Source organism: Diadema setosum, chromosome 19 (genome assembly GCF_964275005.1).
Source record: "Diadema setosum chromosome 19, eeDiaSeto1, whole genome shotgun sequence".
NCBI classification, from domain to species: domain Eukaryota; kingdom Metazoa; phylum Echinodermata; class Echinoidea; order Diadematoida; family Diadematidae; genus Diadema; species Diadema setosum.
Window position 1 is genome coordinate 12,201,334 of NC_092703.1, and position 27,516 is coordinate 12,228,849.

At 38.1% G+C, this 27,516-nt stretch overlaps 1 protein-coding gene across 1 annotated transcript in view; it reads left to right on the plus strand.

The window, feature by feature from the left end:
- Window positions 1–27,516, plus strand: part of LOC140242250 (palmitoyltransferase ZDHHC14-like) — a 61,509-nt gene that overhangs the window by 32,601 nt on the left and 1,392 nt on the right. Inside the window, exons 3-9 of the mRNA XM_072321995.1 lie at window positions 4,544–4,699; window positions 6,015–6,152; window positions 15,010–15,097; window positions 19,887–19,989; window positions 20,952–21,061; window positions 22,300–22,429; window positions 26,863–26,973. Of these exons, the coding sequence (XP_072178096.1) occupies window positions 4,544–4,699; window positions 6,015–6,152; window positions 15,010–15,097; window positions 19,887–19,989; window positions 20,952–21,061; window positions 22,300–22,429; window positions 26,863–26,931 (794 nt within the window). The 3' untranslated portion in view covers window positions 26,932–26,973. The remainder of the gene's footprint in view (window positions 1–4,543; window positions 4,700–6,014; window positions 6,153–15,009; window positions 15,098–19,886; window positions 19,990–20,951; window positions 21,062–22,299; window positions 22,430–26,862; window positions 26,974–27,516) is intronic.

Consider the following 27,516-nt stretch of genomic DNA (forward strand, 5'->3'; position numbering starts at 1 on the left):
ATATTTCATAACAGGTTGAGAAAAAAAAAAAAAACAGAAGAAGTTGGTAACCTGAAGCCCCACCTCAATGGAAACTATACCATCCCTTTTTAAACTCAGTTGTCAACTTGCCTCTTGTTTGTTTCTTTTTCTTGTTTGTCTATTAGTATGCATGTTTTATTTTCCACAGAGGCATATCCTCCATAAGGCCAGCTTAGATTCATGGCAGTGGAGGGAATGAAAGAAAAAGATGCAAGCGGGGAATTCATTTGAAAGGATGAAAAAGAACCTGACAGTGTATTTCACAATTGTATTTTCTTGGTCGGGTGTACGTCACTTTCACAGGGTTCTCAGCCCTTCAGGGAAATCAGAGAAATCAGGGAAAATTATTTAACTTTTTTTTTCCAGTCAGGGAAAAGTCAGGGAATTTGATAAAAATGCCTTAAATCAGGGAAAAGTCAGGGGATAATGATTGGCCTAAAAATCGAAAGTAGTCAATTAGACTCTGATTTTGTTCAATATCAAAACAACATCCATTGGATTGCTGGAAATGGAAATGAGTAGAAATGATTATCATGGAATTTGAGACTTCATCTGGGAAAAAAATCAGGAATAAATCAGGGAATTTTGTTTTGTTGAAATGCTTGGAACCCAGTTTCAGTGTAGCTGTAGTGAAAACAAACAGCTCTCCTGCAGTACCTGGTCAGAGCTAGAGTGTGGATTGGTGTGAATGCGTTGCATGCACAAGCGGATGACTCTATGTGGTGATACAGATGGCAGTGCGTCAGCATTAAGAATCCTTGATCTACCATTCTTTTATGTAATTTGTCAGTAACATCTCTTGAGGCTATCAGAAATGTTACAAAAGACCATATCTAGCTCAGCTTCATTCTAAAAGCCAATTATGACATAAAGTAGATAATTTGATATAAGAAATATGCTGATCGTGGGTGTATTTTCACCCCATCCTCTGCTAAATACCCACATGTCCAGAAAACAAACAGAAAACATGAAATATATGCACTATACAATGTATCCACGGGGGTAGTGTTCAAAGATAAAAAAATTTTGTCTTCAAAAACAAATAGCAAAATTTGTGATCGAATACACGCTAGTGTTCAAATAGTGAATTGTCCACTAAGGTCTTGACTATCAAAATGAAGATATACACTACAGCTGTAAATGTTTATTTTCATGTCTTTGACATATCCCCCTCAGAAAATAGTAGCATGACATTTTCATTGTAGGTTTAAATGCTACTCACAGATTTGTTTGTTTCTCTTCATTTGTAGAAAGTGTATTTTTTGTTTCTTTCCTTGTGTTTTCTTGTTGTGCTCTTCGTGTAATCTACATCAAAGAGCCCACGAGTTACAGCGCTGTACTCGAGAAAATCAGATTTATCCTCGGCAGGTGACGTCTTGGGCCTTTCTCCCATTAGCTTGACATTTTGGAGATCAGAATTTGCCCACGTTCCTTTTCCAAATCGGGCATTTGAGAGCTAAATCCTGCGGATTATATTCCGGGGCATCGCCTCGATAATGAGATGAGCCTTCGGTCAGCCGTAGATGTAAAAAGACGCTAACAAGCACCAAGTCTGAAGTGACGAAGGAGAATCGGACCTCCATTTATACATAGCTGGTGGAATAATAATGGAGTTCATCTTGACCCAAACTAATGTACATAAGTTGTACACATGCAAAATATATATTTGGTATACTTTTTTATGTATGTGTGTACATGTACATACATTTTTTCTTTCTTTTTATTGATTTGTGAGTGTGTATGTGTGTATGGATGTTTGTTTGTCCAGAAATGAGAAGAGGGTTTACCACCCAAAGAACAGGCTCGTCTGAGTAGGAAGAATTGGGTACTAGCGTAATGGTCAGCATGCAGTCATCTTGGTCTCATGACTGCTTTGTCCGATGTGTCTTCCGTGGTACTACTCACTTTAAATGTTTGACTACTAAAAGGTTTTTAAGAAAGAATGTCTTTGGACTTAATCTCAGATTCTGAGTTAGGACAACAACAACTTAAAAGCATACAAAATATTACACAGTCACTTTTATGTTGCTCTCAGGTTATGATATCCTGTTGTTGTTTTTTATAGTTTTTCATTCTTTTTATATTTTTTTTTTTCAAAGTGGTTCTTTCTGATGGAGATCTACTGTATATATGTCATGAAATGCCAAAGTGCATACTGGTTTACAATGTGTGGCAAGAAGATGTGAGCAGATTTTGCTTCCATTTTTCTTCTCTCTGGATTCCAGGTTTGCTTTGTTTTGTTTTGATTTGTTTTTACAGTCTATATTCTATGTTTGATATTGAATTCTTGTTTGATCACATTTCCAAAAAGATACTAAGAATATAAGAACTATACTGTACATAGAACATAGGAACAATGAAGGACAAAAAGTACTATAGCATTTGGACAAGTGACAAAACAACAGTTTTTTCAGTGACAAATTGGTCACATTTGGAAATTCATTTCAACTTCCGAGAGACATTTCTGTAGCCGCCTGTTGAGAGCATGAACCTATTCAACTTCCTGATTTTCTCGGATTTCATGTGGCATTGTTTTCGATGGTCCGCAAATACTGCATCAGAATGCAAAGTGCAAAAATGCATACACACTGGATACAGTTGGTGTGGTCACAAACAATGTTTTTACAGCTTGCACTTGTGCATGTATAATACCACTTGTTAGAATGTCGCATGCATAATTTGTGTATGTTTCAAACGGGAATAGCTTTCTGCGGTCGTCATCGTATGGTTGAAGTTGCTCATTTGGCAGACGATCAAGAAAACAAGTAGTCTGACAGTACATCCATGTGCCTCTTGAAATAATTCACTTGAAATTAAAGGAATGAATGCATATAATTGCACTTGTATTTAGTATTTTCCAAAGTGGATTTGGTGTGAGAGGGGATCCCTTACAGTATGTGGAGCTAATGTTATGAGCAGGTGTGGACCATAACTTCCCCTTTGTCTGCCTAATTTGCTCTGCACACATGCCAGAGTCATGCATTTTATGTGTAAAAACAAGCCTACTGATGTCAGTAGAATTGAAAATTATTGTATGTATGATGTTTATACCAGGTGACTGCCAGGCCTTTTAGCTATTTTCTATGTTGCTGACATTTGCTTGTTTATTTGTTTTTGTTTGTTTTAGAATTCTTGATAGCCTAGGTGGCCCGAAATACACAAAAATTAATTCACTGCAAAAATAGGCCCATTCACACACAAGGGAAAAAGTGCGATTTAAAAATCGATTTTCTTATCGCGATCAAAATTTCGAAATTTTTTCCAGTGTGGACAGAAAAATCTCACTAATTACCGCGATCCTTATCGCGATCCAACTCGCACTATTAGTGCGATTTTTCAGAATAATCGCGATTATTTTGCCAAGCGTCGTGTGTGTGAGCGCGATCGAGATTCGGAAATCGGTATTTTTAATCCCATCGTTCGTAGCGTGTGCGAAACTCTATTGGGACTGCGGGGTCAGTCTTCGGTCATGCAAGATTCGCGCATGCGCAGTTTGGGCCACTGATCGTTCTTTCCTTGCTGCGAAGTGCGGTTTTTCCCTGTGTATGAACGGTAAAAAAAAAAATCGAAATTTGGATCGCGATTGAAATTTCGATTTTCAATGTTTGTGAACGGGCCTAATTTGTGCATTTAAAATATTTGGTATTAAAGGTCCTGTTTACCTTTGGGAACAGTGATTTAGAAATTTTCCAGATATCACATTTGATGCATGTATGTAGGTCTGTTGCATCACAAAACATTCTACCATATAAAATTTTTGCGCTAAAGCCTGAAATATGAGGAGATATAAGTATTTTTCTTATCAAATCATAACTGTAGACGGTTTAGTCTGGCAGCATTTCTATTATAACTATTATTCACATTTTGTCTATTTACCAATACTTAACATTGATTATACGGATTCAGATTTTTACAGTGGTTGTTTCTATCCCAGACTCACATTTTGGAACTAATGCTGGGTTTTTGTTTCACCTGCAAATGGTAAATTATGCCTTTAAGAATCTGGATACATTGTAGGTATTACGTCCTCAGTTTGTTTGATTGAAAACTCGAGAGAAGTTGAGGGTTATGATGTGATGTCAGGTTGTTTCCCTGCCTCTACGTCATCCATACAATACATTGTAACAGGATAACAGGAAGGAGAGTGTAATGTCCGTAGTGTCTGTTTAATGTCGGTAGGTTTGGAGTTACTATATTTGAAATAGAATGGGCTTGGTGTGTTTTTCCTTCTCTTTTCGCTTTCCTTGTGTCTTTATACCGTAGGCACTGAATACTATATAATTACTGTTGAAGCAAATGAAAATGAAAAGTAAGCTCTTGATATAAAAAGAAAGGAGCTGAAATGTAGTATTACAGGATGTGTGTGTATATTTTTAAATGTTTTAAGCATCTCTGGGCCCACTGAACTTAACACGCAATGTGGAAGTCCCGACCTGTCATTGTGCTCCTTTCGGCTTTTATTTCCTGCCTTCGAGTACCCTGAATAATCATCAAGGCACTTCTCTGTTGACCCTCTCGGCAGAACCACCCAACCCGGACAACCCCCAATACCGGCCACCACCCCGGACGAAAGAGGTGACGATACGGGGACAGACAGTCATTCTCAAATACTGCTTTACCTGCAAAATTTTCCGTCCACCCAGGGTATCACATTGCAGCCTTTGTGACAATTGTGTTGGTAAGTTTTTCTTCCCCGCCCCCAATGTGTTTACATAAACCCCAAATTCTGTGCTTGAACATTTGATTCCTATTTTAAAGATTACTGACCTTACACTTATAGGGATCGTATAGTTTTGGTTGAGACTTAACTTCAAGTTTTTATCATTTTTTGGTGAGATAGTGAGAAACTTCTTATGAAATATGAAAGAGCATGTAATTCCAAGAGGGATTCAATGTTTATTTGGTGAAAATTGGTTTTGAAATGGCCAAGATATCCAAAACAGAGCGATCCTAATAAAGTGTGGGACCCACGTTTTATTACGATCATTTTGTTTTACTTTGTTTTTTGATGTTTCAGCTGCTCCAAACCCGATTTTTATCAAATAAACTTTGAATTCATCTAAAAATGGTATGCTCTGTACTATTTCATAAGTGTTTTCTTGGTGTCTCACAAAAAATTTAAAGCCAAGTTTTCATCTCCACCAATACTGTACCATCCCTTTAACATCAAGTATAGTACACTATCCAAGATGGCATCATGATCAGTAATCTTTTTCACAAGTTGATAAACGTGCTTGTAGTAATTCTTTGTCATCATTCCACTTATATAATACAAAAATTGGAGTGAAATATTTGGAGATGTACTGTGGCAATAGGGAAATATTACAAGATGTTGACTACTTGTTAGTCTGCTCAAATTTATTGTCAGCATTGATTTATGCCCTCTTCTGTATCAGAGTGTAAACATAGTTTTGACCATAACTAACCTTTAATAGTGTACAGATATTTTTGAGAATGAGGAGGTAACAGATATTTTTGTGAAGTATTGTTTTCGCACTTGGGCTAAGACTACATATTGTATGCTAGTATCTGTACCTTTACAATATTTTTGCATGCATTGTTAAATTCACAGCCAAAAAGTGATTTACTCAACTTTTTTTTTGTCAAGCTACATTAATGTACATCCCATACAAAGAGAAAATCTTTATAGCTACTGTCATACAATTATACCAAATGAATATGACAGCTTTTACAGTATCTACGCGCATAGATTTGAGTACCTACTTTGGTATTGTATGACAGCAGCTATAAAGATTTTCTCTTTGTATGGATGTATACCATTCATGTAGCAGGACAAAAAAAAAGTTGGATTGATTACAGCGTTTTATGTACGTGTTTTGTGGTTTTATGTAGTCTGAAATGACTGAGGTGTCATTTTCATGAAATTTTTGTGTCCATGTTTTGTGCAAAGTTCTGAATTTCTCCTGAAGGCATGCGTTGCACGTGAAAGAGTTTGAATTAGTGGAAATTTTGTCTCGTTTTGTTTTCCGCAGAAAATTTTGACCATCATTGTCCATGGGTGGGAAACTGCGTCGGGAAGAGGAATTATCGCTATTTTTATCTCTTCCTCGTCTCGACGTGTGCATTGGCCATCTTCATTTTCGCATGCAATATTACCACTCTCGTACTCGGTAAGTTGAAGGTTGTGCCATAAGAGGCTCAAGTGCCTTATTATCTCTTCACAGATCATGTATGACTATTTCAATTGCAGCCTTCTTTTCCTCATTTTTTTCCTACTACTGTATGTGACTGTATATTAGCCTCAGGTATAAAATAACATTAGTTAAAACATATTTTCTTGTGAACATTGGCTCTTACACAACACCTAAAAAGTTTCTAGCTGTCCGATTTATCGATTGCTCATCAAGTGTCATTGAGTTAAAAGTGGCTGTTTCTGTTCAGCTGTACAGTTTTTGTTGAGTAATTTTGGATATTGCTACTTGAGTCACCAAATTACATTGACTTCCAAAGGTAATCTTTTACCTCAAGTTGAAAATTTGGCTACTGTTGTGACAAAGAAAATAAAGTTGGGAAAAGAATGAGATGGGACATGCATGCAAACTTCAATCTTTGCATAAACTGCAATGTCGAAATTAAGAAAAAAAAAAATTATTGATAAAATAATGAGAACAAGCCTTGCTCGAGATCAACATTACAATGCCAAAGTATCTGATTTGGAAATGGTGCAAAGAGAAGAATAGCTTGGTAAAAGGAGAGGCAGATTGTGCTTTCTTGCCACTCTCATCTGTTGGACTGCGGCAGAAGACGCTCCGAGACTTCATCTAGGATCTAGATTCTGGGTCAAAAGAAAGTGAGATTCTGTGTTTCAAGGCAGTCTGGTATTCTGCCGAACCCCTGAGGGTATGATTCTTGCCGTTGTTGTCGTTGCTGGATGGTTGTCATTCGATGACCGCAGCCAGTAGCCAGCCTGTTGATGAAGAGATGAACTCCGCGGACCGGCGTCAATCGGGGGAAAGCTGTTTAAATTCATCCCTTAACTCCCGCCGTCCTCCGGAGGAGATCATGGAGATTGTGGTTGTCACATGGGAAATTTCAATTGCGGGCTCCTCTGTCCAGTTTGGAGGCCGCATCAACATTTAACCCGTTTAGGACAAGTCCCGAGTATGCTCGGGCAGGTGTGTATGGGAGATGCATGTTGTAGCAAAGTCAGCCCGTCCTCAGCGGGTTAATGGGAACTTTTGTTCACACACCTGGCCCTGAAGCCTTATCCAGAGAGATGCAGGCATTATTACATGACTGTGTAGCTTTAGGGTATTGATGCATGATATGTTTTCATCCATATTTATAGCAAATTGTTGAAGCACATTTCAGATTGAATTACTTTAACCTAGTACTTCTGTACATGCTGAACTGCTCGTCCATGTTTCCCCATTTCATCTACAATCTATTATACAATCTTGTATGTGTATGGTGTTGCTGCTGTTTTTGTTCTTGGTTGATTTTTTCTTTGCTTTCCTGTTCTTCGAGTACTCTTTGACCAGACTTGGAACCGAGCAAATTTACATTTTGCCATGGAAACCTGAACACCAGAAATCTGTAGCGCAAGATCTTGGTGGGGCATCTATTTTTGACAGCGTAATTTCCTCCCCCTCCCCCCTCAACCCTCAGATGAAGTGGCAATCAAGCAAACGTAATTAAGACTTTCGGTAGTTAAGTCTGCCGATAGCGTCATCTTGGAGAACTGCAGTTGGTGTTTGTTTGGCCCCTCCCGCGCAAGAACTGTGGTGCTGGAGATAGGTTTCTTATCATGAGATCGTACTAGGTGTTGGTTTTCGTGTCGTTCTGGTCATTGCTTTTCCAATAAATAAATTTGCGTTGTACATGTATCTTTGCACGCAAACGTCTCAAACAGCCACACTTTCCCAGTGCATATTGTGAGGTGTAATAATATATCCTACCAGTATTAAAAGTTAAAAGGAAGGTATGCCACATATACAGGTTCCCCTGTATTCCCTTCTTACTAATATGACAAGTGTGTGGAGCGAGGGGGGGGGGGGGAATATGGAGTTAGCTTTCACCACAAAATTTAATTCTTACTTGTGGACCATCCATACTGGTGTGCCGAAATGAGAAATTGCAACTCATTATGGCAGTGACAGGAGCAGTATATTGCTGTGAACTGATACCCCCGATAAGCACTAGAAGGCAATTAGATCCAGTCTATTGCTTATCATTGTTCAATTCTATCATGAGAGGTTTTGAAAAAAAGAAAAAGAAAAAGAAAAGTAGAATAAAAGTTCAGAATCTCCAGCACACAGGATGAATAGACAAAAGTTCACTGATGTTGAATGATTGACTGTTCTCCATTCATCTATTGATACACCCAGTTTTATGAATGCATGTGCACTTTCCTCACAGAGGGTTCCCATGACAACACAGAAGCTTGTCCAAGATATGATAATGGCTTTGTGTGGTCCACCCTCTTTTTAGACGCCCAGGTACATTATTGTATTTGTGAGAGAATCACTGCCTTGTATGGTTACCTTTTGCCATTTGAAGCTAGGGAAACATTCGTCAGTGTGAATGCATAATGTGCTATCACTCGGTATAGTTCTTTTTCCTGTTTTTTTTTTTTTCTTTCTCTCTCTCTATCACACAATACACACACACAGACTGTATGCAAAGATGTCTGCAACAAACTCTGATATTAGTACAGTCCAGCCACTGTTATCCAACCATGTCGGGACCAACGCCCATCTGGATTTTAGCGATTTGGCCAGATATGGCAGAAACAATGAGTATATTAAAGTAGGCTGCCAACCTAGTACCTGGTAGTAGCTACCTCTCTGTACACTGTAACAGAATTGCAATTTATGCTCGTCTACTTAAAATCATAGTCATGGAATTGGAACATCTCACTGTAAGATTCATCACATGTTTCTGTAGGGAATATCTCAGGTTAATTCTGTGAGTTTTGTTGGACTCAGAGTTTTAATTGTGTTTGAAATCACCTCTTTCTTTTTTTTTCCTGGCCTTCACTGCTTAGAGGCATCCAGATAATGTAATTAAGAAGTCTGGATAAATAGGCTGTAATCACATTGTCTCTGAGGTGTGGTAATTCCTCACAGGAATGATTCCCAGGTGAGCAACAGGTACTTCCAGCAGGTTTGAAAAAAGAGAAAACAACAACAAAAGTGACAAAAATACATGAAATGATATCAAAAGACGTACAATATATTACCTGTATGAATTCAGAGTACAAGAAAAAGAAATGAAAGAAATGAAGTCTTTTCACACTTACCCTTGTCAGGGATCCATAATATGTTCTTTGTTGTGCAACAAAATATACAAACAGTAGACAAATAATGTAAGTTTTAGAGGAGTAAGTTTATTGTCATTTGTTAACGATGCTGGTATGGAGGCATACAGTACAATCATGCAGTTACATGGTATGCAGTTATGTAGCCACCTTTTCTGTCTACAGATGCATTTTGCCACATTCGCTTACTAGAAACGTCAAATGTACACATACATGTACATCTTTTAACACCCCTACCTGCTTGACTGTACACAGTAATGAAATGCCCCAAGCGCCAGCACCCAAACACGTGGGTGTGGCATTTGCAATTGTTATCGTACTGCTCTCGCTAGACCCGGTTGTGGAGGATCTTGCTGCATAAAATGCCTCTCTTCCATTAGATGGAGCATGTACACATTGCATAATCTGCTGTTGGGAAGTGCACATGGGCGATTTGAAGTGCAGTCTCCTTTTTCCTCTGTCTGTCTGCAATGAAAATGAAGAGACGAAACGTTGAGCATGCAACAAGTCGAGCCGGGGGAGTAATATTCGTCTTATTCTTGGAACAGCCTGAGCGTACTTGACCCAGCTGCGCACACCCCTCCCCCCAAACACTTGAGAAGTCGTGCATGCGATGTTTAGAACTGGATGATGTGAAGCATCCCCTATCTCTGTGGTTATAGAACCGCCTCGCTTCCAGACTGTGTATTTTGTGTATACTTTGAACATCGGCAAACTAGAAAAAGAGTACTCTTGAAAGTTTGTTTAACACTTGATTCTGCATGACCATTCCTTCTGACCATGCCCTGTATAACCACCTGTCCTTTAAATCTGCTATTGGATTTCATTCATAGTCGACCTGTCAAGAAAAAAAATTGAATATACATATATAAGCCAGTTCAGAGTTCCACTTGGCACAAGGGCAGAAAAACGGTCATTCTTATCAGCCGGCATGTTGGTTTTTGAATTCACTGGAATTAGCATCTGTGATGTAATGAATATTCTTGTAATCCTCATAAGTGCTGCTTGCCAGCACATCCACCTAACAACAAAAGTGGTATTTGGCAATATCAATAGAAAGGAATCGTTAATACGTTCAATGCCAAATAATGAAATGGATGCTTTCTCTAATGTTAATTTATGGATCATTCTGGTCATCCGGTCTATGCTTGTTTGAATAGGATTGATGTATCTCATAAATTGATAATGTATGTGAAGCTCATGCATTATGTCGCTCTGAAAACGAGTGAAGTGCCCCTAAAAAAAAACAGAAAAACTGACTGAGAAAAAAAGGAGGTCAATCATTCCAATGTGCCCATGAGCTAACTCCGAACTGGCTTTGTGTCGGTGGAATAAATTTATAGCGATGGTCTTTGCAGGTGCTAAGAATGTTTCTCTACTTTATATACCCGACTCTGTTACTCTTGTCAAGAAGGCATGTTTAATGAAGGAAAATTGCATCCACGGCTTAACAGAGAGAAGCAACTCATGAGATATACCTTGTAAAATAATTTGAAAGCTTCATCTTTCTATAAAAAAAGAAAAAAAAAACAGAGGCAAAAGCTTCAGTGATAAATCTGGAAAGCTGAGGGGTTGTCTGTTCTGCTGTCGTCTGAAATTGTGCGGTTTTACGCCAAGGAGGCGACTCGCTGTGTGGTTTTGCCACGATCACTGTCGATGCATTTTAATGTGCACACTGATCTCTTCATCAGTTTTGGCTCTGTGTCGCCCCCCAGGCATCAGCTGTGTCTTCCTTGACGTCCCGAGGAATGACAGTGAATCTCTGATATCAGCAGTGGGAGTCTCAAATGTTCTGAAATGTCTAGAATGTAGTGATCCAACGGAGAATTGCCTTTCTTTTTTCTGTAAACTTCTGTGATTTCTAACCTTATTAAGGTTTTTCATTATCATCAAGATTATTACTGTACTTGATTGAATTGTCAACGCTTCCAAAGGCCATACCTGTCAGAGATTGTATAAAGCAAGGGAAGTGTCCCCTTGAGGCTGTTTTAGAATTAAGATGAGATTCCTTTTCACCTACATGTAACTTAAGTAATGATTACTCTATGCAAGTGGAATGACATATAGGTGGATTAATTTTCTGGGGGTAAAACGGGAAACAAAATTGGAAGATGACTAAGAATTGAGACTAAAGTCACCCCACTCAGAAACAGCCCTGCCATGACAATGAGTATACATTTTATCTTCCTCAGATATGTATGGCATACATGTATAAAGTGATGTGTGAGTTCCTGATGAGGATGGCATGATATCAGTGCTGATGTTACCCACAAGTAATTCCGAAAGATAATGGAATCTTTGAGTGGCAGGGCTAGATACATAGAGACGTTATTACATATGACTACGGTGTGCAAATTCTGTGAACAATACTGATATAAAGGCATGAAAATCAAAGTGTTGGTACAAAGTTTGTCTTTACGGCAAATTTCCCCAGGAACTATTTCAGCAAAAGTTGCCATACCATTCTAGAGATAATGTCCCTCATATAGAAATAAATCAGCATGGAGTGAGTGTTGCCCTAGCAACCCCTCCACGCCCGAAGCTGCAATTTCTGCAAAGCATCCCAAGACACTTGCGCAATTGATTACGAAGAGAGGGGAAACTGTCCATGCCCCACCTGATACCCTGTTCGACAAACTATGATTTTTAGATTGGGGGGGGGGGGGGTAAATTTGTTGCCGATTTTGTGCAACACTCTCCACCGCCCTGCTCAAGACCCAGCTCTGCCCCAGGGGAAGATACACTCACAGAAACATCCTCCCAAGTGACCGACAGTGATGATTATCGCGGTAGCCATGGCAACAGGCAGCGGAATGAAGATGTTATCACCAAGAGGCGGCCGTCCCTCTAGAGGCTCTGCACTTGTCGTTGACACTGCTCAATTGCTCTCTGCGGAGCTTCCTTCAAATTTGAAACATTACCCAGCAACCGAATCTCCCCCCCCCCCCCCAGCACCAGCACCATCACCACATCGGCATGGAGAGAATTTCAGTTGCTAGTGACTGCACATTCCAGATGCAATGAAATTATGACTTCTCATAAACATTTGTTTTTCTGGTGTGACACTCAATATACCAAGTGGATTCTGGAATCTAGCCAAGAGTGACTTTATTTAATATTTAGTATTATTATGTGGTGGGAAGGGTCAGAATGATAGGCAATTGTATAGAATGAACTTTAGTACTGAGGTGAAAGTTCAAAGGTCATGTGACCATACTTTTCTATTGATATTCATTTCCAATATCCTTGGCTAAGAATGACCAGTGATAATGTTGCTTGTAAGGAAGGATGCAAAGTTATTTGAATGAAATGGAGGAAAGCATCTCAAGGTCAAAGGTCAAGGTCACTGGTCACTGAACTTTTCTTATTAAAGAAATGTCATTTTCTAGCCAAAGCTTCAACAGTTAGGTACACTAAGTCTAATGGAAATGTGATGTAGTAGGATGGATCAGAAGCATGTATACAGGAAGTATTTCCTGTCTGCAAATACATTGTAGGATTAAAGGTCAGCCCTCAAGGTCACTGGCCAAGGATCACGAAACTCAGTCTACATCATATGCACGGCCTTGTTTTTGACAGAATACTGTAAAACTAAAACATTTGCAGCATGAAACTCACGAAATTGCCACTGGCTTTCAATGCATTGTGTGAAACACGAATACTTTTGCATGCATTTTAATAGTTGTGTGAATCCTGGCTCCCCATGAAATGCATAAAAGTTTCATGTCCCATGAAAATGTCTAGTTCTGCAGTGCAATGATTGTATGAGAAGGACAGTCATTCCCCTTTGACTGTGCACTGCAGTAACATTGCCATTTTGTTTTAGAGCAGCTTTATGTTTTTATTTGTTGGTTAACCTGAAGGGGATAGTATCTTGAAATGCAAATATTATGCGTGTACAGTGTATCACCTGAGGCGTACCGGTACATACATCTCCAAAAGTATGTGCCCAAGTGGAACGAAAGTGGTGCATGCTTGTACAAAGTAGAGCAACATATTCCTATAATCTCCACCCCCAGCAGCAAAAGAATGAATCCAGTAACATTGGCAGAGAGGTCAGTTGATACGACGTGATCAATAGATTGGTATCTCATGCAGTCTCAGAGTAGGCTGGGAATCAAGATGTGGTCATTATAATGCAATAGTTTTGCCCTTTTAGAGCAGACAGCCTGGTACCTGCTACTCGCAAGAAATCAATGCTTTTTCTCTACTTGCATTCTCTGTGCAATTACATTGCCAGAGGGTTTCCAGAACTGCCCTCAAATACGACCGTTTGTGTGATGGGGGAAGGGGGAGATGAATCCCCAGGAATATGGATCGCAGTTTGCCAGCAGATGCCCTTGAAATCAACACCACTCTGTCACATCGGCATGTAGCACTTGGAGAACGTGACAAATACCTCAGCCATGCATTAGATGGACTCAAGAGGAAGAGAGAGACCGAACGCTTTTCTCGAATTCGTAAAGGCTACGGAGAGGAATGGGCAGAGGTGCGCGGCAGGCTTTGCAAGAAGCATATATTCCCATGGGCCTTCGGGCGGGATGCCGAAACAGCTACCAAATGTAATTTGGTAACCTGTAGTGCCCCCTCACTTCCCTGGAAAATCACCAAAGTGTTCAATAATTGTCCAGAGAAAGTGATGTGGTAGCTGTTGGACATCTTGAATTTCCCGATACACCACTCGAAGCGTCACGCTGTTCATCGGTCGTGCTTTTCAGGATCCTGTTTTTTGCTGTCCTTGTACACGTAATTATTACTTTCTAGATGAAAACAAAAACAAAAACAAGAAATGTTGATGTGGATCTTTGGAGAAAACAAGTGTGTGAATCTTTGGATACCTGAACAATAAATCAGAGAGGGATCATTATTATTCATAGTAACAGTGCTTCAGCTTTGTTGTTATTGGCGTATTGGACTATTGCTTGTTTTAGTTCACCCAATAGCTATACACAATTTTCAAAGTGCTTTCTTGTGCAAGCAGTAAAAGATAGAACCATTCATGATTGAGAAATACAAATCATCATTTATATGCAGACCTCCCAACCATTCTGAATATGGAAGAAAGAATCTGAATTTTGGCCATTCCCAGCTCTTGTCTCAATAGGATTTCCCATTTTTCTTGATAGTATTAGTACTCACTCTTATGGGAACTGCTCTTTGTTTCCTACTTTGGAGCCAAACAATCCCTATTTTTCAGTCAGAAAGGTTGGGAGGTCTGTGTATAATTTTCTGGTTAAGGTACTGTGCATTTTGTCCTATACCCTCTCCACAAATTTTTGGTTGAGATTGTGTATTAAAGTTCTGTGATTGAGAGTGTACTTTCTACCAGTGTTTTATGACATAAACAGGAATTAAGAAGGATTTCCGACAACAGTATTGTAACCATTTGGGAAGCAATCAAGGATTTTATCTGTCTTTTCCTGCTATCTAATATGTTTTCTTTCTTTCTTTCTTTCTTTCTTTTTTTTTTGGGGGGGGGGGATGGGATTGTTAGTGGTGGGGCTTTTATGGGAAAATATAGAAATTTTACAGACACATGACATAGATTTAGATCACTGGAGCTTTTGAAAGTTCTGATGAATTTTTCTTCAAATATCAACTGGTTATCAGTATGATAAATGATGTAACTGTTTGTTTTGCCTTGTTTATTTTTTTTTTTAATGTTTGTCTTTCTCTCTTTATCCTTTTGTTCTCTTTTTGTCTTGCAGTGAGTACAGAAAATGACGGCCTCTTGGACGCCCTGAAGAACAAGCCAGCAAGATATCCTTTCCCCATCTACCTCACGCCCATTAGTTCATATCCTTCGCATTTACACTACTACCACCACCTGTCTTTACTTTGTAGACTTGTGTACACCATGTATCGTTTGCATTTTTATACCATGCAGGCAACGGGGGGAGTAATTCTTGTTTTATCCGGTCTTTGTGGTGTGAGGACATATCAATTTTAAGACCGTATTCGTCGCTTTTTTCTGTCATCCCTGCATATTGCTGAGGCTATCATGTTCTTGCCATATTCAACTCTCCTTCTCCCCTTCTCTCTTTCTATCTCCTCCTTCTTTCTCTCTATTGAATATGTTTGTCTGTCTCTTTCTATCTATCTATATCTATATATCTTTCTATCTATCTATCTGTCTGTCTATATAAATATATATATATATATGTATATATATATATATATATATATATATCCATCTATCTAACTATCTATCTATATCTATCTATCTATCTATCTATCTATCTATATCTATCCATCTATCTATATATCTATCAATTCAATTCAATAGTTTATTTCCATCATCAAAAAGAAAAAAAAAGGAAAAAGTTGACATGATCCAAAGTGATCTATCTATGTCTATCTATCTAGTATATCTATCTCTATCTCTGTGTCTGTCTATCTGTCTGTCTCTCTGTCTATCTCTTTCTCTATCTCTCTCCCTCTCTCCCATCTCTCTTTCTAATTCATTGTCTGTTGTCTCATCTAATGCTCCTCCCCCTTTTGTGCACAGCTATTACTGCCAAATACACACAGTGTACCTGCAAATAAAGTCAATACATACGTGTAGATATGAATAAGCCCAAGAATCAGGACCCATTGGGAACACAGTACTAAAAACTACCTTCATTTTTATGCCTCCGTCACGAAGTGGTGCCGGAGGCATTATGTGTGTTTTCGGGTTGTCCGTCCGTCCGTCCTTCCGTCCGTCCTTCCGTCCGTCCGTCCGTCCTTCCGTCCGTCCGTAATGAATTTTGTGGACAAGGTAACTATCAAAACCTGTTGAGGTATCCTAATGAAACTTGGCATGTATGTGTATTAGGGGGTGAAGTTGTGCCTATCAACTTTTGGGTGCACATGCTCAAGGTCAAAGGTCAAAAGGTCAAGGTCAAATACATAAAATTTAACTATTTCCACCATATCTATTGAATGCCTGAAGATATTTTCTTGAAACTTAGTGTATACATGTATTACCCAATTAAGATTCTCTGGTGAAAGTTTGCGTCATGAGATCAAAGGTCAAAGGTCAAAAGGTCAGGGTCAAATACATGAAATTTCACTATTTTCGCCATATCTATTGAATGCCTGAAGATATTTTCTTGAAACGTAGTGTATACATTTATTACCCAATTAAGATTCTCTGCTGAAAGTTTGGATCATGAGGTCAAAGGTCAAAGGTCGAAAGGTCAAGTAAAAATATCAAAACTTCTTTTTTTTCTCCGTGCCTTGGAAAATTGTTCAAGGTATCTTCATGGAACATAGTATATACATGTACTGACTGGAAGTGATTATCTAGAGAATGTAGGGTTCATGGGGTCAAAGGTCAGGGGTCAAAGGTCAAGTGCAACACTTCAAAATTTTACTATTTCCCTCATATTTATGCAATGCCAGCAGGGTTATTATTTTTTTACACTTGGTGTATGCATGTGTAACCTAATAGAAATTCTCTGGAAAGTTTTTTTTTCTTCTTTTTTTGCCTCAAAGGTCAATAGGTCAAAGATCAAGTGAAAGTGCTGAACTAACTTTTTCCTCCATATCTCGAAGTGGCTCAAGTTATCTTGAAACTTAGTACATATTATGCATGTTCTACCTGAAAGCGATTATCTTATGAATTTTAGGGTCAAGGGCCAGATGAAAATGGTAACAATTTACTATTCAATTCAGAAATTGCACTTTTTCTCCACACCTGTACCTTGAAAATTACTCAATGCCTAAATGTATGAATGGGTCAAAGTCAAGTTAAAGTCCTTAAATCCCTAGATACATGCTCTCCTGTTCATCCAATTAAACCTAGGTCAAGGAAGGTGAACATTCAACACATTTGTGACAAACTTGTCATTTCAATATTTTGCCAATTTTGTGAAAATGTAATCACACATTGTCCGCATGTACTATCTAGACCTATTGGGAAAATCATGCATTATGGCGGAGGCATACCAGTCGCCAAAGCGACATTTCTAGTTCTCTCTGTGTTTATCTGTACGTGTATTCTACAACTGTATTTTAAAAGACATTGAATACATCATAATTTGATATGATAAAGATTGTCATTCTACTCTATTCTCAGACCGTAATTCCATAACCTCTGATTTGGTAACAGCCATCTGTTTCTCAAAAGTTCTAACTTACCCTCACACATTATATTACATACCCTTCCAAACAAAATGATAGATAAATAGATATTTAGATGACTGAATGAACAAATGACTGAATAAATGAGTGAATGAATAGATAGATAGATAAATAAATAAATAACTAAATAGATAATAGATAAATAAATAGATAAATAAATAAACTAATTAATAAATTAAAACATACATGCATACATACATACATACATACATACATACATACATACATACATACATACAATACCAGGGCAGTACCAGTCCCACTGGCTTGAAAATCCACATTTTTCATGATAGGTGATTTTCTTTTTGTTATGGCTCACAGTCATTTTCATTATTATAGCATTTTCTATCATTTCTGTGCAGTATCTTTGCTTTTGTAACCTCTCAGTACACCTTAATTCTCTCAAAGCTATTTTGTATTTCATGTTGTGATGGGGTTTTCTTTTAAAGCAGCTGATCCTACTTCAGCTCTCATTAAATATTGAAATTTGATTTAGAAAAAACAGACAGACAGACAGACACACACACACACACACACATACACAAAGCAATGGTTCCATGCCCTTCCCGGATTGCTGGCATCATGTATACAAGCATATTTCACTGATGTATCACCTGTCTTGAGATCACTCTGTCCACCTGGCAGTTTCCAGTTCATGAATAATAAATAGCCCTTCTTTTCTCTACCTCACAATCACTTTTCCAGCTGCCATCTCTTTTCTCATTTTGTTTTGCTGTTCTTTTGCAAGTTTTTTTTTTTTTTTTTTTTTTTTTTTTGTAATAGCAGAGAAGGAAATAGAAAGCAAATGATAAATGGAGCTAGTAAGCCCCTGTTTAATTGTAAGTTGTAATACACCGTTCACTCATTCTGATTATTTCTTTGTTGCCTGGAAACAAGGATTGGTGATTATGATGTTCTTGTAAAAAAAAAAAAAAAAACAACAACAACAACAACAACAACAACAACAACAAAAACCAACAACCAACAAGAACAAAAAGGAAAAAAAGAAAAAAAAAACGGTGCTTAAATGCCATGCACATTTGTACTGCTCTGGACATTGAAATTCCAATTGCATATGGATAGATTATTGAAAAAAAAAAAAAACAAGAACAAATCAAACCAAAGGACATAACAAAAACAGAAGAAAAATTAAAAGACATTAGTTCAGAAAGTTCTGTAATGATAAACCATGTAAAGTTGTGTTCATTTAAGTACTGCACTCTGTCAGATGTTATGTTCCAGCCACACATTGATTAGTGCCGGAAGAACAAATTAGCACTTTTCACGCATTGAAGACTAGTCACGAGTATTTTCTGGCTGGGGTAAATGGGAAATGCGTGTAATAGAAAAATCAGGCCATCTTCAGTGGGTTAATTTTCCAGCATGGGTCTGGCCAGATGGGACTATGAGTGTTAGGAGCATTCTTGATTCCGAAGATATTGGCACAAATGATAATTTGGTCCAAATTTTACCTTCTTGGCAATGCCTACAATTGCATCATGTTGTTTCTTCTTAGTTTTATTATTACCTTTATTTTTTTTTTTATTCAAGATAATTGCAAAAAGTCTAAGAAGAAAATAATAAATGTAATCGATTGGATGGTTTACCGAGATTCTAGGTTTTGGCATTTAGTGCATTTGGTGCATTTGGTTTACACTTGAGATAACACAAGTCAGTAAACTTTGAACGCAGCAAGTGAAGAATACTCAATGCTATTAGAATGTGTCATGCAAGTTGTATACAAGATGTATGCAAGTCACAGACAAGTTACTTTCAAGCTGAAATTAAGGTGTACTATGTAGAGTGCATGCTGCCTGGTGTGTTGCTACCAACTTCGTGGATTAACAGGCTCTATAATCATATGAACTAGCATATAGAATCACTGATTTTAGCTATGTAGCATGAACACTTGCAAAAGGGCGTGGAGTAATACCCTTTCTCTTTTTTTTTCTCTCTCTTTTTCTCTGTAGCTGTAGCAGTAGAAAAACACAGTAGCAATATCCATGAGTAGCTTGATTTGCAAACTTAGACAATAGCCATGGTTGTGAAACTAACAACTTACAATGTACATGTACTTTGTAATGCGTGCAGATGAGACTGAGTATGAATTTTGCAAAGTAATGGTTATAGTGATAATGGTGATATTGATAGTGCTGGCAATGTGACTAATCATTCTAACTTAATAGTAGCAAAAACAAGAATATCTTATAACCTTATAAAAAATTTTGATTGTCAGGAATAAGTAAACACAGAAAATAGCTAATATATGAAAAAGACAATTATATGATGATAACTATGATATATTTGGAATGTTTATGTTTGTGGTGATATTTGAAATGAGTGGCAAAAACACAAATGAAGAGAAAAAAGTAATAAAAATATTAAAGAATAGTCATGATCATGTGACAGTTTCCATATTTTTCCAAGATGTGATTAATCCTCCTTAACTGCAGTGCACCATCATAGAGGCCTTAATCTGTTTTATCTCCATCTGGTCTGTTCTGGGTCTGGCTGGCTTCCACACGTACCTCATAGCAGCTGGCATTACTACTAATGAGGATGTGAGTACTGGTATTTATGCACCAAAGTTTTGAAAACCATTAAATAAGCTTCTGGACAGTTTTATTGTACGATGTATGGTCGAATCACACTGTTCGTAAGTTGTTCGTAAACTGAATGCGAGAATGATTGTGCCAATAAATTCTTCATCTCCCGGAGTTGTGAACAATCAGCCAGTAAATGATCCTTCCCTTTGCAGTGCAGGCTGTTGATAATGTCTGCGATTCAAGCATCCATGATATGAAATGAATAGATTGTCATGTCCACTTTCAGCTTAAGGCACAGTATGCATACAGTAACTGGTACATGTAACTTGTATTAAGTGCAAGGTTATTTGAAATTTACAATTCACAAGGGCTCTAATAGACATGGACATTCACTTTAAATTTTGCATTGCATGTTGCCCTGTTTTTGCATGAGGTAGTCCATACTGCCATACCATACAATGGCACGTGATATGTGATTTGAAATTTATGTACTCTGAATGTAATGGCAGCTTACTCTGAATGTAATGGGGACTTAATATCTTCTGGCTTTGTCCAGAGTGTGAGGTCAAGCTCAGTCAGAGGAAGTAATTATGAACATCGGAAGATATAACATATGGTACAAAGTATGTCATCTTTGATTATACCCTGCCAGGACGTAACAAGAGAAAACTCACATTAGAGCTGATGAGCTAGATACTAACCGACCGAGACTTTGATAGTTCATGGATTTTTAGTATGCACTCATGTAATCAAATTTCTAGTAGACCTGTGTCAAAAATGGTGCAGTTGGGAACTATCCCCTTCTATGTTAGTTTTACCACCATTCTGTTTCCTGTTAGTTATTCCAAAGTATTGTATTATGTACTTTAATTATATAGTATCTCATGCAGTGTCCATGCAGCCTTTGTATGCGTGATGCGATGACATACATTGTATAAACATCCTTTTCTTTCTCATTTCTCTGCTATTTTCCACAGATAAAAGGAGCGTGGTCAAAAAAACACAATCGTGATGCATATAATCCTTACAGCAATGGCTCAGCCATGGCCAACTTCTGTGCAACATTATGTGGGCCACAACACCCAAGGTATAGTGATGATATTCGTAACGATTTGTTGCTCTTTATCCAGGGCAGCCTCTTCCGTGTTGCCACTGCTCTGTCAAAGGACCCTTCCATTATTACCTCCGCCAAGGGAGGAAATTATATTTTCATCGGCGTTAGTTTGTCTGTGAGCAAAAGAACTCAAAAAGTTGCCAACGGATTTGGATGAAACTTACAGGAAAGGTTGAGAACGACACAAGTAACAGATGATTAAATATTGGTGGTGATCCAGGATTTTTTTTCTGGATTTTATGAAGGATTTTTGATACTTTGGCATGAAGAGTCAATGAACTTAAGCTGCGCATTTGTTTTCGTACGCACACTGTAGCCCCAGTCACATTGTAAACATGCCGGATCACTCCGGATCTGATCCAGGGTGATCCGGGGAGAGATCCGTGTTGACGTCTTGGACATCTGGGAGGCCAACACGGCAACTTTTGGAGGTCAAAAACATCCGCGTCATCCGGGGACTGCTGTGTTAGCCGAGCAATCCGGGATGGTCCGTGTGGCTGCCTTGTAGCTGCTGTGTTGGTCCCTGTAGATGCCACGCTCTTCTGGCATGGACCTTGTGGTTGCCGAGTGGGTCCGGCATGGTCCGTGTAAGCGCCGTGTAGATGCTGTGTAGCTGCCATGTGATACCGTGTGCACAGTCATCAATGCTCGTCGATGCTTCATTTAGGGCGAAACTATCCCGGAACTCCCCAGATCATCATGTAGATCCTTGAGGATCCGTGTTTATACACACACGTATGTGACTAGGGCTTAAAGTGCGTGCTCTAGTTTCTGGTAGGGCGAGGCATGCCATGCAGCTGGAAATTGATGATGTAACAAAAGGCTTCTATATTGGGAAATCAGGCCACTTTCAGCATGCATACGTATGGGTGGAAATCACTGATCTCTATGGAAGAACAAGATCAGTGGTGGAAATGAGCTGCTTGGCAGAGGTCTGTGCTCTCATAGTGCTTCTCTAGTTATTATTACCTTAGCTTTGTCAGGTACCAAATTATATTCCTGGGTCAAGAGGGACATTGTGGGTAAAAACATCTTGTTGAATGATGTGAGCACTTGGCAGGATTCCAACGGGGGACCTGCAATTGGAAGTCAAAAGTCTTATCCCCTATAAGAGCTAAAGATTGCAGGCACGATGTATTTGGTGTGTATGCACATTTGTGCTTGAGACTGGAAGGTTCTAATAGACATTTACCCTTCTCGCCTTCTTCCAGCTTGATCGACCGACGGGGATCGGTGACGGAAGAATACACCAAGTCCCTGGTCCAAAACGCCCCCATGCAACCCGCCCAGCCTTACATTCCAGTGCAGAACGTCACCATCGACGGAGCCTCGTATCCAAGGGTAGGTTTACCCAACAAGCATGCCCTTTCTCCCTCAGAATGATCCGTGCTTCCTATTGCATTGTGGCTTGCCTGCGTTTGCCATGTTCGTTTTGTAATGTCAGGACAAAGAGAGGGAGACATACATTGTACATTGTTCACACACAGGCAGATAGATGGATATGATTTAAACTGTTGTGTGCAACAGGTCACAAAATTGTTTTTTTTTTACTTTTCGTGTGTATTCTGTTCCAAGTAATCAAAGTATATAATGTGTTAATGATGCTTAAAAAATTGAATACAGGATGTACAGATGGAGTACATGCTCTCCATAAGAAACAAAAGACTAGCCAAAAGTTTATGCACAATTTCTGTTTTTTCCACTTGTTTTAAAGACATAAGGTCTACCTGAATATTACCATTTTTGTTTTAATATGTTGTCATTGTTTTCATGTTTGCTTAAAAGGAATAAAGATGAAAGAAAATATTATATTAATAAATTTTATGTGACACTAAATGTGACAAATTGTGGAGTTTGATGTCATATCTCCTAATGTTTTTGAGAGTGTGATCAATTGTAATTGTTTGACCAGTTACATGTATGTTTTGTGTCAAATACGTGTCAAGAAATTAATAATCTTAAAGGGGATGGCTAGTAACTGATCAGTGGGAATCAGTGGGAATGCTGGAGGATGATTGTTCCAATTCCTGTGGGATTCATTTAAGAGTACATTATATATCTATTGTTGTGTGAAAATTATTTGATTCAGAATGGTCTCATATTCAAGTAATGTGCAGTTAAATGTTTCCAGGTTAGCATGCCTGTACAGTGACGGGGCATTAACCCTAAAAAGACTAGGCTATTTTGGTAGCTCGAAAGACTGGGGGGGGGGGGGGGACCTAAAGGGCCTAAAGGCCCCCCCCCCCCCTTAAGATCTCGGCCATGGATTGCGCGATCGCCACAGAAATTTGCACAATGGTAGTGTGCGATGTAATCTACAAGATCGTATATTTAAATTTTCCAAAATAGTCTTCTTTTATTTTATTTTGATTAATTATGCTAATTTATGCCAGAAATCAGACTCTTTGATCTAAATCAGTAAATAAAGCTCCAAAAGTGCTCATTTTTGGTCTAATTATTCTTTGTGGCATTCTTAGCAAATGTACTTGAAAAAAAATTCGGTATCAAAATCAATTTCTTATTTATTTTATTGTTTTATGAATTTCTTATTTATTTCTTTGTTTTTTCAACCTTTTGTTTTTGTTGTTTTTTTAAACAAAATTTGTGGCAGACACTTTTTGAAGCATAATACTCATAAAACAAATTGATTTTAGCCATTGAGAGTAAAAATAAGCATATTTATATGAACCACATGAAAAAACTCAATTTGCATTGACTTTGTACACAAAATCACATTTTTGAGCCATTTTCGGCCTCACGTGCATGTGCAAAAAGTTATGTAACTTCAGAACCGTACACCCGGGCGTCACAAATTTGGTGTCAAAATGTACGGGAAACTCGAAAGAAAAAAGTCATAGAGCATCGCAGCGAGAGCATTGCGTGTTGCAGAGCAATCACGCGAAATGTTGAGGGGGGGGGGCCTTTTAGGCCCCCCCCCCCCCCCCCAGTCTTTTTAGGGTTAAACTGCACATTACTTGAATATGAGACCGTTCTGAAGCAAATAGTTTTCACACCAATAGATATGTAATGTACTCTTAAATGAATCCCACAAGGATTGGAACAATCATCCCCCAGCATTCCCACTGATTCTCACTGATCAGTTACTAGCCATCCCCCTTAAGATCACATCTAATCTCTCTCTGATCTAACTCCAATTTTTAAAGGCAGTAATCTGCAAAAATGAGCAATGAAAAGAAATGGTGCACAGTCGGCTGTCAGAAGTCAAAATCGGTTACAAGTAAACTTGGGATTCTAGAGTGTAACATCAGTGTGATATACAATAATATACACATACAATGACTGCTTAATCTTTATGATGTCAGTGTTCTTTTAAAGAATCACTTTGCTTCTTTTTTTTTTTAAACCAAATGCCTCCAACGTTGTGGTCAACTTTTTAGTGTTATCCGCACAATGATTCAAAACTAGTCAGGTCAGGATGTGGTACCCCAGTGTATGAAGGTCACATACTCCATACAAAATGGTAGAAGTCTGCTGAGCAGAAAGGATAGAAAAAAAAATAAACAGAAAAGTGTATGAATAAGTACACAGGTACAATGTAGATTGATGAATAAATCAACAAGAAAACAATTGAATAGATTCATAAACAGGTAAATAATGAAGAAAACAAATAAATGCAGCAATAGATTACTGATTTAATAAATGAATAGATGGAATCAGTTACTGTATCCTACTGTTGTGTGGGTATTGCCTTATACAGGGCTCAACACTAAGTTATAATTTTTTTTTTCTGTGGTGGCCCATTCGGCCTCTAAAACCTTGACATTTCAAATTTTGGTGGCCGGAAATAGAGCAAAGTATAACAGTTCATTTTGAAATTAAATTGCCTGATCCAGCCACCCAGATTAACTTTTTTTTTTTGGAAATTCAATGGCCCTACATCAATTTTTGATGGTCCAGGGCCACTGGGTTACTGCTAGTGTCAGGCTCTTTGTTGTAAGCAGGATAAGTTGATGTGCAACTTTGCATAGTATGTTCATGCTTTAAACTTTGGCAAACAAGCAGGAAACAAAGATGTATCCATTTTTTCACATGCAGGATTCCCTTTCCAGCAAAAGACTTGGAACTGTTTCTTATTTAGAAACACTTTTATGACATGTCTCCAAGTAAACCCTAAAATTTTCAGAAATTAAAGCCAAGAAGCCCTCAAATTAGGATGATTTGGTAGAATTAAAAAACATATTTTAAAACATCTTGAAATACAGTGCATCTGTATTTTGAAATACAAAATCATCTCGGTTTTTCTGAAGCATGTTGCAATGTTGACTTGAAATGATGTGTTGTGTTTTAGTGTCTCCTGTTTGAATATTTTTTTTGTGCGCTCAACTGCTTTTTTGAGGCTTCAAGGTCAATTTCCCCACATTCTGTGTTTAAGTCGTGGCAGACTTTCCCATGAATTCTGTATTAGGTTTTCTAAAATGTTGGATAGATCATAAACCACTGGAAATCTTACAGTCAGGAAAATTAAATACATCAAGATCAAGATGAAGACGCTTTAAAACTTTGCAGCTAATTTCCTTAAGATTGTAACATTTTTTTCACAGAGTTTCTCGCACATTTTTTTTTTTTTTTTTTTTTTTTTTTTTTAGTATTTGTTGTGTTATATAAAATATATTGGAACAGACCATATGCCACTAAGACATGTCATAGTTTGGAAAATCTAATATATCAAGATCAGGAAATTGATGCTTTACTATAACAGACCTCCCAACCATTCTGAATTTGGAGGAAGGAATCTGAATGTTGACCATTCCCAGCTCTTGTTTAGATAGGAGTTTCCTATTTTCTTGATAATTTTACTGCACACTCCTATGGGAACTGCTCTTTCTCTCTTACTTTTGAGCCAAATCATCCTTATTTTTAAGTCAGAAAGGTTGGGAGGTCTGCTATAAACTTGATCAAGCTCGTGTGGTGGCTGTGAATATTCAGAGATGGTCACCCGCCATTTCTAAAGAGGCTCCTCAAATGCTTCAAGGTTTATTTATTTTATTATCATCATAACGCGACTTGAACTGTAAGGATTCCAACTATAATGGGAGACTGTAAATGCTCTATTCCAGAAATTTTGTATTAAAAGAGAATCCCTATTTCCAGTTTAAGAGGATGTATTTAGCTTTTAACTCAATCATGGTTGACTTTATAAGCTACATTTAAAGCAGATCAATTGGCATTGTCGCTGGGAAACCAAGGATTCGTGATGTCGTTTGTCATAACCTGAATAGAGGGACACTTTATTTTTGTCTTACGCCTGAGATTTGTTAGGGTAATGGAAGAAATTTTTTGTAACTGTGTCAGCACCACTGTTCTAAATATTCATTGTTTGAAATATATCACACCATACTCTTACTAAAGTGTGTGATAGAGTTAAATTGACTACATACAGTGTAGATCATGTAGCTATAACAAAGGCCCAGTAAACACTGTATACAAATAACATTTGTGCACTCTCTAAACATAATAGTTTGAAAATGGGCTATGGGATTTCTTTGAGTAACTCACCATATTTTTTTTTTGAATGACTTTCATTTTGCTGCTCAGGTAAAGATTAGATTTCAGCACCTGACGCTCTAAGAGAAAGAAAATGTACCTGACAAACTTTAAGATGCAGGTTTTTACCTTTGATTCCTAATTCAAGTGGTATTGTTAAATGACTATCTACCTTTAATCGCTAAACATTGTGATATTGTGCATCACTCACATTTATGATTTAGTCTTGAATCCTCAAACTCCCTCTTGTGTTATTCTTTTATCCTCAGCAACCTATGCCTGTACCCCCAGAATCCGCCAATGACAAGCTGCCTTCAGTAGCCTTTAACAGCCACTGACCAATCAGTATCCCCGTTCCAAAACCAGCATCTTTTATTCCAGTATGTATGTTCATCCCCGTGCCAGTTGACTGTAGTGGCGTGTTATATTTTGTCACGTACTTGGTTTGAAATGTTGCTTTGTGTGCCACATTGTTTGCATGTCGCTCAATATTGTCATATGATACAGATACTGCCTTTTTAGAGATGTATTATAACACTTGTACTTGGCAGCCCCACAGGAGTTATATTCTCTCCCAGAGGTTACATTTTCCCTCAGCACTATGGTAAGATATTGTCTCGAGGAGAAAATGTATCTCCTAAGGGACTGTCAAGCGTTATGCTACAACAGACAAGGCAATGCCTGTTTTCCTAAATGGTCAACAAAAATACACAGTCATCTTTTCAGTTAAGTTCAGTCAGCAGCCATTCAAATTCTAGAATTACACAGTATACTACCGGTACCGGACATGATGTCACTTCTCACAACTAAAATAATTTTGATCCTCATTACAGTAGTCATGTGATTGCATTTTGAATAACCAATGACCAGTATTTACGTGAACCAGTCAATTTACGTTAAGTGGAAATTTTCGCGGTGTTGAA